The 15219-nt window shown below is 37.7% G+C and overlaps 1 protein-coding gene across 2 annotated transcripts in view; it reads left to right on the top strand.

The window, feature by feature from the left end:
* Positions 1–15219, top strand: part of DOCK2 (dedicator of cytokinesis 2) — a 161370-nt gene that overhangs the window by 31428 nt on the left and 114723 nt on the right. For both annotated transcript variants that reach the window (XR_005258503.1, XM_038149792.1), the window contains exons 22-25: positions 815–949; positions 3175–3283; positions 9660–9730; positions 9994–10100. Coding sequence is in view for 1 of the 2 variants with exons in the window: in XM_038149792.1 (XP_038005720.1) it covers positions 815–949; positions 3175–3283; positions 9660–9730; positions 9994–10100 (422 nt within the window). In the remaining variant the exon portion in view is untranslated. The remainder of the gene's footprint in view (positions 1–814; positions 950–3174; positions 3284–9659; positions 9731–9993; positions 10101–15219) is intronic.

The raw sequence follows: 15219 nt of genomic DNA, 5'->3' as shown, positions 1-15219 counted from the left end.
AAAAGGAGCAAATGGAAACACACAATGGATGTCATGCCCAGGAGGCTGAGAGGCTGAAAGCACAGCATTTTGGTTCTGAAATGTGAGTTAGGCTGGGGATGTGTATTAGTTACACAGAGAGTTGGTTGCTGGCTTGGTTTGTTTAGGGCAGGGGACAGCAGGTCTCTATTTTGGTAAAGATGTAGGAAAAACCCCCCAACCACCCTTATCTTAGGTCTTATGGCTGCATTAAGATCAAAATTGCATCATTAGTATTGCTTTAATCACTTAAGATGATTCCATAACTACAAATGAAGGGACTTAGTTTTAGATTAACTTCTGCTCTTTCGTAGCCAGCTGTGTCTTTAGCAAAAAGTTGCTTTTAAATACAGAGTAAGGAAGTGTTTAAATGAAATAAATAATTTAAGCAGATGTTGTTGTGTACTGCTTTATTTACATGTAATATTTACATGCTGTTAATTAGAGCATGCAGTGGTGTTTAATCACTGCTCAGTGGAGGTGGGCAGAAGGAATATTTTGCGATACCTTGCGCATGTGTATTACAAACATCTGTAAAGGTGCTTCCAGAATTGTGTGAAGTCATGCTGCTCTGCTGGGATTTCAGATTTCTCTCTTGCTTGTGCAGACAAGAATTTGTTCCTCATTTGTTTATACTGACAGAATTTGTGCAACATAAATCCAGAAATACACACAGTCTGTTTTCTTGTATGTGCTTGACCAAGCACGAACATATATTTAGAGTTGCCAAAGAAGCTAAAGAAGGTAATTAATAAATAATAATGAAAATTATTTTTTAAATGTCTTTAAACTTCAGGAAATTAATGAGTGTTCTGAAGACATACTTGGATACTTCCAGCCGAGGAGAGCAATGTGAACCTATCCTCAGAACTCTGAAAGCACTGGAATATGTTTTCAAGTTCATTGTTAGATCAAGGACATTATTTTCCCAGTAAGTACTCAGATATTGGCATTTAATTAGCTGTTTAATATCAGGCATAGGAGACCTGAGAAACAGAAAAAGTTGATTCTAGAAGAGAGCTGGTTTTTTATTTTTAGAAATAAAACATAAAAACTGGCAACTGCTTTAAAATACAAATAATGCTGATACGATTTGTAGAGGGAATATTAAAAAATCTGCTTTCTGATTCTCAGTGTAAGTTCCAGAGATGTATTTAGTAATAGCAGCAGGTTTCAAAGGGTGATTATTCTTTGTGTCAGGTGGCTTGGCCTAAGACCAGTGCATGGCCAAACGTCTCAACAGATGGCTGGAGGCTGGAGACTTGTCCTTGAGAACACCGTGTTCAGCCCCTCAGACTGAGCACAGAGCAGAGTCATTGCAGCAGCCATGTCACACTGAATTTAGAGTTTTGCACCTCCTCTTGAGGAATTTACAGGGAGGACTCCATGGACTGGATGTGTGTAGCTCAGGCAAACTGAGGTGGGGTGTTTACAAGTGGTGTTCAGGTTTAGGGAAAGGAGGAGGGGAGAGCGAAGGAAATGAAAAGTGGAAGGAAAAAAATTTACACACTGGTAACTGTGCTCTCCTCATATACCCCAGACCCACTTCCTCAATTGCTTTCTGCTGCACCTTTCTCCATTTATCCTGAGCTGGTCTCTCCCTTCAGCTTGTTCTGATTTCCCTTTGCTCTGTGGCTGAGGGATTGCAGGGGCAGAGGTCAGGCAGGGCAGACTCAGACCTGTAGGGAGAGTTGTAGGTTGGCTGTCATGTTTGTGGCTGCCATGCACCAGAACAGGAAGGTTCTGCTCTAGCTGTCTTGTCCTCAATGGGTACTCTAATACAATTTTTCTCTGATATTGCACTGCCCATTAAAAAAAAAAAATCCATGTAGATTTATAGTTTTTTTAATTAATTTTATTCACTGGATTATGATGTTTTGATTGAAGTACCAGATTCAGAAGGACTTTGCTGCCATGGATAGTACCTTAGAAATATTATTGCCTCTAGGAACTTACTGTTTATAGATGGATACAGGTAAACAAGGTGTAAAGCTGTATAAGGATGGATAAGGTGCTCAGGAGAGCAGAATTCAACTTCATCTTATATTTTGATCATGGGTGTCATGGCAGAAGGGTATATTAGAGTTTTGGGGAAGGAAGCATTGTGCAGAGGATTATGGAAAATTTCATGTTGGGATGAAGGTCAGAAAGCAGAAGGGGTTTGTTTCAGGGAGAGCTTTGGTCCTCATTTTAATGCCTCATGTTATCTTGCAGCTTAGTGTTCATTAGACAGTCTGTCATAAAGTAGGTTATTGCAATGTGTAGCATATTCAGGTGATCAGCTACGTATTATCTACTCCTGCTTAACTAGAGGTCTGAAACTCTAAATTCACTGGACAATTATTATTATTGTAGGCAGTCTTACATTTCAAGTTGAAAAGAAAATCAAATTACACTGCAATATATAACTTTAAAAAGAGATTTTTTCTCTTCTGATGGAGCAGAAGAGGCAACACTCAGCTCACAGTATCCTACTCCCATTTCAGGATTCTCTTGTCATCTTGGCTTTTTTCTCAGCTTGTTTTTCTTTAACTCTTGACAGCTGTTTCACATAACTAATTTCACATGTCACCCGTGTTTTTACTTTTTATGTAGGCAGTGTTTAGTACTAAGAGCCAATATGAACAATACAGGAGAGATAATCTGAGGGATTCAAACTTTAGAACAGGGAATGGAGAAATAATGGAGTGAGCTCAATTTAAATGCACTTTTAAAGTGTCAAATAGAAACTTTTTTCAAAAAGCAGACTGGTTAATGGGGCCAGTAAAAATAGCTCTTGGAAGAGTGGCAACAGCAGCAGAAGACAGAAATTGTCATAATTTGTGAAAAATATCCTGGAGTAGCTCAGTTGTAGTGAGGAAAAAAAACAAAACAAATTTTTTTTGCATGTAAGTCACTTTGAAAATAAAATTATTTATATAAGCTCCAATCTGGGGAGTGTCATGGTTTAGAGGCTTTTAAAACAATTGAAAGTGTTTATTGTAGTGTTCAAACTGAAGAATTCCCACATGATACAGTAAATAGCAGTTATAACCCGTTGGGGAAATATCTATGTACATAATATTGGATCAGCTTCTGAAATATATATTTAATGTTAAATCTGTTGCATTTGGGAGAATGAAACCTGAAAGGATAACCTAATGCATCTCTCAACAGATTATATGAAGGCAAAGAACAAACAGAATTTGAAGAATCAATGAGGAGACTCTTTGAATCCATCAACAACCTGATGAAAAGCCAGCATAAAACTGCCATTTTGTTGCAGGTTGGTGTGTTCTCAGAAACCAGTTGGATTTGGTTTTCTGTATGGTTTTTGTACATCGCCTTTTTATTTTTGTTCTTTTTAAATCGAGGAAAAGACACTTGGGAAATGTATCCAATATGTCTTCTTGTAATTACCCTCTGTTGGAAGAGCAGGTTATCTGATAAATTTGGAGCATTTGGAGCATTTGGAGTTTGAAAAGGTCAGGACAAGATACACTTACAGAAATTCAGTGAATGTAGTCAAGGAAAGAACCAAGGCACAGATGTTGGAATATTTCAAGCAATCTAATGACATGAAGGCCTCCTGGGACCTGAATGTTTAATTCTTGAGCTTCTCCAGATAATGCTAAACAGGGATTTCACCATCTTCGTTGGGAAAAGAAATTTTATTGTCTCAATCTTTGGGAGCTACATTGTTAAAAAATGAATTTTTTTTTGCCATTCATGTCAATCTCATTTATTCTAACACTTCAGAATCAAAGGTTTTAAAGAAAAGGAGAAAACAAGGAGCTATTAACATCACTAATATAAAATAATTTGCAGTTCTATATGAAGATGAAAAACTATCAAGATTTTCTGTAAAATGTAGAAGCTTTATTAGACAGCTGCAATATTGATGCTTCATACATTCTTTATTAAAACCTCATTGTATGCATTGGACTTGAATTTTCCTCTGCTTTTGTGTTTTGATTCCTTTTGATATGACCCAGATTAGAGATGGAAACCCATGAAAAAGTCTGTGTTGAATAAAACTTCAGGTGGCTGATGTTGAGATTTGTATCAGCTGGCACTTTGCATGGAGTGTTTAACATGCAACTGCAAAAGAGCTGAGAAAGTAAATACCAAGTTAATTATATAATACCATGGTTACAGAAATATTCTAAATGCATTTAAAAATCAATCAGATACTCTGTTACTTGATAATTCTGTAGGGGCCTTCCTGGGAATAGTTTACACATTTGAATACTGCATCAGAAACAGGAGAAACTTCTGAAGAAAAAAGGCTTCTTTAAAGTTATACTGAAAGAGTTTATATAATAATGTTTGCTCTTATGGTACTTGTACTAATTAAGAGCTCTTGGAGGATTTGGAGCTCTTTGGGGAGAGTGTGTCACATCCCTGCATTCTGCCCTGCCTGATCTCAGAGGGGCTGTGTGGGATTGTCCAGCTGGGTCTCCTCTGATGAGCAGGACACTTTCTTCTTGAGAGCGACAAGAAAGGCTCACAGAAACTTCTTCCTTAACAATTTCTGGGTGTGCAAGGGGCAGCAGTGCACCTGAAGGGCTGCTGGGAGTGTTTCAGAGCAGGTTGTAGTGCCAGTGGCACCACAGCATTGCATGGACTGAAGAGTGTGACTGTGCCTCATTTCCATCCTTCCGTGTTTCATGCCAGCTCCCAGTGTTGTACCTGACTGGCAAACATTCATGGCATCTTGATTGGTGCTCCTCAGAAACAGCAGAACCTTGAAAACAGAGCTGAGCATCTCTGAGGAGGACTAATAGAAAGAAATCTACACTAACTTTAAAGAGCACATTAGTGTGTTTCATGAACAGACTAGTTATTAAACAGTTGTGCTCTGATCAATTCCATACTGAAAATCAACATTTTTGATTTCTAATGAGTGCCATCAGTTGTGCAAAATGGGTCCCATTTATTCATAATCCTGAAGCACTGGTGGGCTTTTGGGTCTCTAAATCTGCATAAGGTACTGAAAAACTTCTTTTTAGCAGGAACCTGTTATGGCAGATGTGAAATTCTGGTTTATAGCATAACTTTGCTCTTGTTCCAAATACTAATGACTCACACAGCTGTGTCTCTGAGAGAAGCCTACAAAGAAATTGCTTTAGGTACAATAAATAAAAACTACTGTATCAATGTTACAAAATTCTGATAGGAGAGGCATGGAAGGAGCAATGTCCAGCTGCTCAGTAGTTTAGTGCTGGCTGCTGGAAATAAGTTAATTGGGGGCAAAAAATATAAAATTAGCACTCCCTCTCACTTGATCATGAACTCCATAGGCAGCCCCAGCTTTCGCAGGGAACAGTATTTCTGTGCCTGCTTGGAGGAGACTTCAGTGCTGACACTTGAGACTCCTACTCTGGTAGGTGGATGCAGGCCAGAAAATGGAGATAATTTCCGCAGGGAGGGAGGAGAGAGTAGTAGAAAGAAATCCATAAATCTGTCTCTGCCTAAATCCAACACTGATTTCCCTGGGGGAATTTGAGATGACAATGATGGATGTTGTAGTAGTACAAATTAACTTTGCAGAGTAAGGGACAGGTGGTTATTCAGTGATTCTACAGACACACGGGACTCCATGGATGTTACAGTTTGGGTACCCAGAGGGGGAAGTTCAGAGAGTTTGCTGGAAAAGTACAGGAACAATCAGAATATTAAAACTGGCTTAAATCTGTCACACTTGGAATTATCATTGATAAGTGGAACATAGATTGGTAGGATCAATTGAATGTGTTCAAGTAGATTATGGTCTGAAGATATCAGAGAAGAAAGTTTTAGGAGCCCTGACAAAAGTTAAATTGGGTTTTTCAGGATATTTCAGAGCCTTTGAACATGAATTTTTAACTCTTATTTCATCCTTGTTTGTCCACATACGTATCAGGTTTAACTGTAGATTATTTAAATAACTATTTTGAAACCTGAAGGGTTTTTTTTTTGTCTCTGTTTTTTTTTTTTTTTTTTTTTTTTAAATTTGGAACTTGGTATTCTAGCCAGTAGTAATTTCCCAGTTGTTTTTACTGATAGAATCACCCTCAGACAGTGTGGAAAATTAATTCACTCAGGAAAAGATTTTTTATAAAATAATGTGTTATATGGAACAGCCTCATCTGTGCCAGAAGCACTTTATTGTTTCAATTTAACTTTATCTACTGAGTGATATCTTACTTCCTGATCTGTTAAATGCTGTATACATTTACAAAAAGTAAAAAATCTCTTTTTAGTCCTTGTTGTAAAGCTGACTGAAGTGGGTTGAGACTTTGTCTTACTATAGTGCCTGAGCTTTGGGAAGGGCAGATATCTGGTTCTGAGTACTGTTTATATAAGCTTTGAAGAGCTGAAGACTGAATTGTTAATTTATTGTTGGCAAACTGGAAATGTACATATTAATACACTTTAGCCTTTTTTTAAAAAAATCTTCTGGAGTTGGTCAAGTTATCTTTTTTGTTTAAAGATGCAGACAATGCTTCTCAGCTTCAGCATTGTATGAAGTAAATAAACTACAATTAGGATTATAATTTCAATATTCCTACTGTGCTGATGTTTAAGAGCAGCCATTTGAACTGCAGAGGGGCCTGGGCACAGGTCCTGGTGCTTTGCAAGGCTGGCCCTTGGGGTAGAGGTTGGACTGGTTTCAATTCACCAGTACAAGAAACAAGGTGCAGCTGTAGGGTAAGGATTCCTCCTTTTTAGAGTTTTTTTACCAGATTTTTCTTGTAATGATTTAAAACAATTAGTTCATAATTACACTGTCCTTACAGTGGTAGGCCTTTCTAGGCATGAGATGTAAACCTTTCTTTAATTCCTTTTGGCAGGGATGATGTTACAGCTTGGTTGCATTTATCAGTTGCTTTTCTGTAGCCATTACTGATGACTTTTGTAGATTTTAGAGAGATTTTTTCATTAAGTCTGTACTTCTGGGGGACAGAATCCTTGAAATTTGGAAACCTGGAAATCAGTCTCCAGAATCTGCAAAGAGTTTGGTGAAGGAATAGGGGAGGTATCAGTACCTTCTATTCTTTGCCTGAGCAGTCAGGGAAAAAAAAACCATCATTTTTAGTGGATGTGTTTTGTGTCTGTTTAAATCACCCTCTATCTCTGGGAATAAAACTGAATGAATGATTTTTAAATTTCAGATTATATGTTTTTTAGATTGTCCTACTGTTGACTTCTGATTTGTAATCTATGAGTGTGCCCTTTCATTGACCAGCTTGTGCTCTCAACTTTAATTTACAAACCAAGCCCCTGCTCCCTTCCCAACTGTTCTGTTCCCCAGCTGACACACCACGTTTGACCTGCAGATGGTCCTGTCTGCTGCAAATGTCAGCTCTCCCCAGCTCGCTCCTAGGCACTGATTTGAGAAAACACAGCTCCCTGTGCTGTGCGTGCTTTCAGAAACCTTAGATGACATGTTCTCAAGGTCATTGAAACCTAGAAAAAGAAATTGTCTGTGGCATTGAAAAATATGAAAAATAATGGAATATGAAGCTGCTGCCTTTCTCTCATTCTTCCCCACACAATTTTGATCCACCCTACAGCTGCGGTAGATTCTAAGGACTTGATGCATCTCAGTACATTTTTCTTAAGGGAGAGCAAGCCTAGAAAGGTCCCGATAGTGATGCTTTGCTTGTGGTGCACAAAGGGGGATGGCACAGGAACTTCTTAAAGTTGCCTTGATGGCCAGTAAAATTAGATTAAGAAACAGAGCACCAGTGATTTCTTCGAATGTACTTTTCATCTCATGGGTACTCGAATTTCATGAATATGTATAATGTAATGCTGCAAAAAGAGGGCAGCTAAAAATAAGCTTGGTCAGGAGTAAAGGTTAAAATAAATTTAACTGTACATTGTATATGTAAGAAATAATTTTCTGCAGTGCTGTGGGTTTATCTGTATCCTGCTTAAAAACCTAATCTCTTAAGGTTTGAAGAATGCAGAACATCTTGTACTGCTGACTAGGAGATTTTTATGGCTTCATTAAGGGCAGTGCTCAATTGTGTCCATAGTGCATCATTTGAAGCAATTATTGCAAATGAAACTTGGGAGTCTAAAATAGTGCAGGGGATATACTCATTATTGTACTTCAGCTGGAACTGTGGATCTGCAGAGAGGTTGCATCTCTATCCTTCCCTCCTATGCAAGTGTAGAACAGGGAATATGTGAAAGTCAGACAGCACAATAACCCAGGTGTCAGTGAAGTACTGCTTGAAATATTTTGTAGCCACTGGTGGCTCTATCTTTTATCAAATATCTTTCACAGTACCTGTGAACTGCTGTAAAATGAAATTCAGATGCTGCTGTGCAGTCTCTTCAAGCAGTATCTGTTGCTTGAAAAGCACGGAGCAGCACCTGTTTGAATTAAAGCTGGAGGCAGTTCCCAGCCAACACAGGTGATTGTTTGGGTGCTTTAAATAGCCCAGGGATTCCCCCAGATCAGTAGAAGGTACAATCAACTAAGTTGCAACAGCTTTTAAACAACTCCTTTAACCTTTCTAGGTTTGTGTATGAGTGTGGGATGAGATCTGCAGGAGAAGGACTTTATCTGAAGGTGTCCTAAACCAGCACTGAGTCTCTTTGAAATACTGTATTCGCTCATGCTGCAGACTAATCTCTCTTTTTCAATCAAGACATAATTCATTTTTGTGGTTTTTTTTAATTGGCTACTGCAGTGGAAGTTCATACAAATAAAATTATAGTTTTATTGTGTTTAAAAGGTCTAAAAGAGAGCCAAAGAAAGCTGTGCTCTGATTGTCTTCAAAGCCCCTACTCTCAAGAAAGAGACTAAGCTTTAAACAGGGAGCTTTCTGTGTACAGGTAAAAGAAATATTGAACCTAGATAGGCTTCTATCAGATAGAAGTAATAAAAGAATCAGAATAATCAGTAATACAAGGCTTCACATCACTGTAATTTAGTTTTTTAGCAAAATGTTGGTAGGAATTTATACCCTAAAGCTCCACAGTGAAGTAAAGTACTGCAAGTCAGTTTTTATGCATATTAGCCTTAAGTGCTAGTGGTGATTTTGAGCCTGAAATTGCCTGATGAAGTTTTCTTGTCCATGTAAGAAGAGTAACTTGTCTCTTAGCCTTGTCAGAGTAAGGTTTGATTATGCCACTATGCTGTCTCAATAGGCACTGATAGGAGGAGATAAGCCACCCCACAGCTTGGCTGCAGATGGTTGGGCAGGGACATGACACTCCTTTTCATCTATTCCGGAAGGGTGGCATTGGCGGGGGTGGGCGACTGCTACCCTGACTTCTGCCTCCTGCATGGCACATTTCTGGCATGGAATTGATACAGCTCCTGCTTTGATCCGTGCCTGGTTTACTTATTTGCATCATAATGACACTTTTAGTGGTCTGCAAGGAGATAAGCTCCAAAGCCTGGACCCTTTCACAGGTTGGGTTGGTCTAACTCTTGCAAAGAGAGTCAGATCCACTTGGAGCTATGGTAGTTAAGTTCCTCTGTATGTCCTCAGCATATGCAATTCTGTGACGAAATTTATTCAAATGTGATGTAAAACTTCAGCCTGGGGAAAGAAGTCCAAGTTTATCAGTTTGTTTTGTGTCTCAGTGGTGTGGTCTGTGCTGTTCATGTGCATGTATAAACACACAGGATTAACATGATCTGTCTGTCGATGCAGGTTGCTGCCTTGAAGTACATACCATCAGTTCTTCATGATGTTGAAATGGTTTTTGATGCCAAGTTACTGAGGTGAGTCACTCTTGAACATTTCCTAGTTGTCAGCAGTTAATTCTTGTATATCAGTTTAGTTCCACAAAGCTACACCAGTTCCTACTGATCAAGACAGTTTGTTACTGGTCTCTTGTCAATATTTGTGATAGATAAATAAATATAAGTCTTAAAAAGTGATAAATGTTTAGAAATATGTTATGTTTTGCTCTGTCTCTCTGTCCTTATTAGCACCTGATGAATTCATCTGTATGGTATTTATGACATTTTTCCTTTTCATGCAGCCAACTCCTATATGAATTTTACACTTGCATTCCACCAGTGAAACTGCAGAAGCAGAAAGTGCAGTCCATGAAGGAAATCGTACGCAGCAACCTTTTTAAAAAACAAGGTAAATACAAAATGCCTGTGAGGCTTCGAATAAATGTGTGAACATTTTCAGTGGCTTACATGTTGTGCAATTCACGTTTGAAATGGAGTGAAACAAAGAGTGAAAGAGTGTGAATGCCAGGAGCCTGGGCTCTGGAGGGGATTCAGCTCTTTCCACAGGATGGCAAGAGCTGTGCAAAGTGTGATTGCTGGCCTAGAGCAAGGAACAGGTGGGGCTCAGAGGAACAGTTTTGTGTGGTTTTCTTGTGTTATAGCGGTTAGGTGGGTGAGCTATACACCCTTTCAACCCACTTTAAGGTCTATAATGGAATAGGAACAGGAAGTGAAACCTTGTGAACACAGATGTTGTATAAGGCCTCTACCTGGGATGAGGGCAAAAAAATATCTGACTGTGCTGTGGTACACTGAGCTGCAATGCAGCATTTCCACTTACAGGAATTACAATGCTTCTCACCCTCTACAGAACTTAGTGTCTTTCTCAGCTCTCAGGAGTGTTAATGATACTGAAATGCCTTTATCACCATTGTGCTCAGTTTTCTTTCATATTATCACAGGAAGTGAATTTTTGCTGAAGAAATCCTATCAGAGTAACTAAGTTTTACATGATTAGTTTCAGCTCAGTGTCAAGTGTTTTGACTCCTCTCCTGTGGACTGGATGGCTGCTTCTCTCTCTGCACCTTTTGGCTGTGTAGATAACCTTCAGAACCTGAAAGGCACACGGACTCCTCAGATGAGTTCCAATTTCTGACAGCTTAGAGATAATGACTCCAGGAACTTGACAGTACAACAGTGGGCTGCAAATAGTGCTGTGTGTGAGTAGATTGAGAGAGGATTGGTTTGCTCACCTCATTCTCAGTTGCCAGGAGAGTGATGCAGTTCTAAGTAGCCAGGACAGATAAAAAATTACACTTTATTTTCAGACCTGTGTTGCATTCCATTGAGACTGAATTGTACATTGTAAGCTTTAACAAGAACTAGCTGTGTCTGCTATGTTTTAAGACCATTGTAGTTTTCCTGGGGAAAAAAGTCAAGAAAATAGTGTAGATGGTTTTAATGTTTAGATTAAATTAAACAATATTTTAACCTTTCTTTATGTTAATAGTTTCATGGTCAACAGCTGTGATTTTTTAACTATGTGTAAATTCACATTTGCTTTGAATTGGTGAAACACAAGTAGCTGCAGCTTACGTATCTCCAGACATTGATCCAAACTATTAAGAGCAGATTCTAATTAATTTTCAAACAGTTTTAGTCCTGCATTCCCAGTTTGCTCTGGTGGTTGACTGTATTTCTGTTTTACAAGCAGAGTCTGATACATCACTGCAGTATGAGGTGCCTTTACTGCTGCTGCTTCTAAACTCAGGAGTGCCAGCCTCAGTTTTATCTGTGGTGCTTGTGGTGAGCAGAATTAAGACCAGAAGGAGAAACATCCTCTCACAAGAGTGAAAGACTCTTGGGTATAAATAAGGCACTCTCCTGAACTCTTGATCTTACTAGAGTTCAGACAGCTCCCCTGTGTTTAATACTGAGAGATTAGGTGTAAGCTATAAACTTTTTTTTTTTTTTTTTTTTTTTTTGTTCAATAGTTTTTCTTTAAAAAGCTCAGTTGTTATTGGTTCACAGAGCAGGAGTGATGGTCAGGACAGCAGATCCCAGGCTTGTATAATAAGGAATAAACACTAATAAATATTCAGAAGGGAAACAGTTGAGCATCCAATAACTGTGTGCTTCACAGTTCTATTCACTAGTGTGCATCCTACACCTCCTTTCTTCCACCCCATGTGTGTTCCAGAAGAGAAAAGAGTGAGGTTTGGATTCCCAAGAATCTTTCATTATAGTCTGCTTAGTGTGGTGCTTGTTTCACGTGTTTAACAGGCCTTTCCTTTAGCTGAGGTCTGTTAATGCAAAATACTCTCTCAAGCTTTTACTACTGCAGATAAATAATAATAATAGATTGCTGGTTGCTTGTAAATGCAGCTTGTCTGATGTCTTGAAATAAATAGCTGGTCTATCATGGCATTGTCTACCTCAGGATGCATTGTGAATTCTAAACAGAGGGCACAGTTTCTGTTTCTGTATTTTTTAGGTAATAATGAATAAGAAATTTTGCTAGGAGGATTTCTAATTCTGGGGACCTTTTATAAAACCAATAAATGGTGGGTTTTGCATAGTGCTGATCAGATAATTAATACATTTTAATTTTTCCCCGACAGGTAGTTAGTGGATTCATTTAGTCTTAAATTTGTAGATAAAAAAATGTATTGCCCAAAAGCTCTCCAGCATTTTTTTGCTAACATCAGGCACTTGACAGCAGAACCAAGCAGCTGAGAGCATGAAGGCAGCAAATCACACTGGATGGATTTGCCAGCCCTGCTGTTTCACCTGTATCCTGCATATCTGGGGATTGTGATCCAAACTTGCATTAGCAATTGGCAGCTAAAGCGTCTCCACTACATAATATGTAAAAATTAACTGCTTGTTTATGTTCTTGTGGGGATTACATGTGCAAGATCTACCTTAAAATGTTTTTACTGTGACGCTTAATACTTGTATTAATAATTGATAATACTTGGTATATAATTACATAATAATACTTACCTGTGTTCTTTTCAGAGGAGTCTGGAGAAATGGATTGTTGTTTTTTTTTTTCATGTATTAGATTAAAACAAGAGAAGTCCTCTGAAGAAGCACTTGCCCAAAATAGAGAAATCAAGTTGCTGTCATTTAAAAATAAAATTTAAATATACCCTGTTTGTTTTAGCTTAATCATGACATATTGTTTTAGCAATATCATGACTTATGTTATGATAGTACTAACAAGAGAATATTTTTGCCAACTAGAAAATATTCATTTAAACATTTTGCATGTCAGTAGTTTGATGAAGTGACAGAATAAAACACTCCATGCTGGTAATGTAGGATTTAGAAGTGTCATTATTTTAGAATTTAAAATGCCTGAAATGGACAACTTTGCTTTCTTACTTTATTTTTTCTTACTGGAGTAGCAGGCATACCTTTACACCATCCTTGGAGCAACCTGGTCAGGGCCAAATAGACTCTTGCCAAAATATTTTCCTTTTCCTGAGGCCATTCCATGAAGTTGCCATTCCTGTAACACAGAATGGCCAGCTAACAATGCTCCTGCTGCCTCAGTGCTGTCACCATGTACCCTTTAGGGTATTTAATTCTGGAGTTCCCCCTACATCACTAACAGCAGAAAATCATCCTTTAAATAATTACAGGGTGGTTTTTTATCTAAATGATATTTTTGATTATTTGCATTTCTGTTTTGTTTTCAACCTTCACATTGTAATTACCCTAGGGGTAATATAGTATATATACTCTATATATACTCTCTCTCTCTCTCTCTCTCTCTCTCTCTCTCTCTCTATCTCTATATATATATATATATATATAATATGTATAATACCATAGTCATCATGTTTAAGTGCAGGCACTGAAGAATGTGAAAAGACCAATACACAATTAAGTATCTATATCATTACATAATATAAAATGTAATATTATTACATTATTATTAAATCTATTTATACAATATATAATATTATAGTGGTATGGAAACATTTCTGTACCGTGCTGTTGTAATACTGTGCACGGTAAATAGCAAACAAATCTTTTTTCATTTACAATGCTGTGGTTTAAAATAGAAGATTCTAAAGGTGCTTTTTTTTTGCTGTACATTAAATACAATTGATTTTCAAATTAATTGGGTAGAGAACCAAGTGTGTGGGGGGTGTAGACACCGCCTGATTCATTACTGCACTCAATGAGCTGGAAGGTCATTAACAAGAATGAAAGCACATGTAGGCTATCTCAGAATAGGGTGCAGCATGATAATTAAGGTAAGATTGCCAACAGTATCATTAACTAAAGTTCACATTTATCTAGAAGAGGTAGTATTTTTTTCTGCCATGAATATGGAATATATTTAACTACACTGCTAATTACAGCGAAGTCTATTAATTTGAGTATGTTTCAGATTATCCATTTTTCCTCCAGACTTTAGTCTCTTTCCAGGTAGTTCATTGCAGTTGGTCAATTAATTTACATCCATTCCCAGAGGTGTTATCTTTATAATTCGATTGGTGCATATACTGACATTTCTATTCTTTGACCCATTGATATTCACAGAATTTTCTAAAGAAGCAGACTTGTGAAAACATGGGAAAGTGTTTTAGAAGAAAAATTTTAAAAGTCAGTGAAATTTGCCTTTATTAAATAAGTCACACATGAACTTGAAGTTGGAAACCTTGAGGGTAAACTGAATTTATTGCTAGGTATTCCCAGGCATTCAAAATTTCCACTGTAGACTTGTGAAGTGCTTTCATCAGATAGGAAATGGTCCCGTGCACCTCTGCTGTAATTGATCTTCAAAGGCCTTGCAGCACTAAGGCACTTTTAGACACCTTTAAATCACATTGCCATTTTTTGTAGAGGCATTGATTTCTTGTTCCCACTCTGCAACTATAACAACAGCTTGGAGAAGTTATGGGGGTGCAGGTGTTTGAGGGGCTGAGTGCAGGATGATGGATGCTTTCCACTGCTTGTGCACTTTCACAGAGGCATTTAGGGATGTTCTAACAGGATGTGTGAGCAGACTTTTATACAGTTTTGTCTTTAGAAAATATTAAGTCATTTTTGGTCAGAAGAAATCTGCTTAATTTTTGACACTTTGCTTTTAGATTATTTGATATTTTATTATTTAAAAATGTCAAAGTGACAGAAATGCTTGCCTTGTCTCATATAAACATCTCTAATGGGATTTTAGAGTCTCTTTTATGATGTAAGAAACTGTCTCCTGTCATATCTGTCACTCTGTTTAGTAGGATGTAATGGATTATTCTCTCCCTGTTGTGAAGAGGTTTTGTTAGAATTGTTTAATTTCTGTGTAAAACTACTTTTCAAGAGTTACTGTTTCATTTGTTTATTTTTAGGAAAGTTATTGCCAAAATTCTCCCACCATCTTTCTGTTTCTGAGAAAATAACAAATTAAGATATAGCTGTGCATAAATCACATGGAGTTTTTATTGTAGTTAGTGCTGCTGAGTTTACAGCATTTGGAGCTAGTTGTTTATTCTAAACTGGGCCTGGAATATTTA

The sequence above is a fragment of the Motacilla alba genome, chromosome 13 (assembly GCF_015832195.1).
Source record: "Motacilla alba alba isolate MOTALB_02 chromosome 13, Motacilla_alba_V1.0_pri, whole genome shotgun sequence".
Taxonomy (NCBI): domain Eukaryota; kingdom Metazoa; phylum Chordata; class Aves; order Passeriformes; family Motacillidae; genus Motacilla; species Motacilla alba.
The sequence above is the reverse complement of the archived record's forward strand: the minus strand, read 5'-3'. Positions and strand labels throughout refer to the sequence as shown.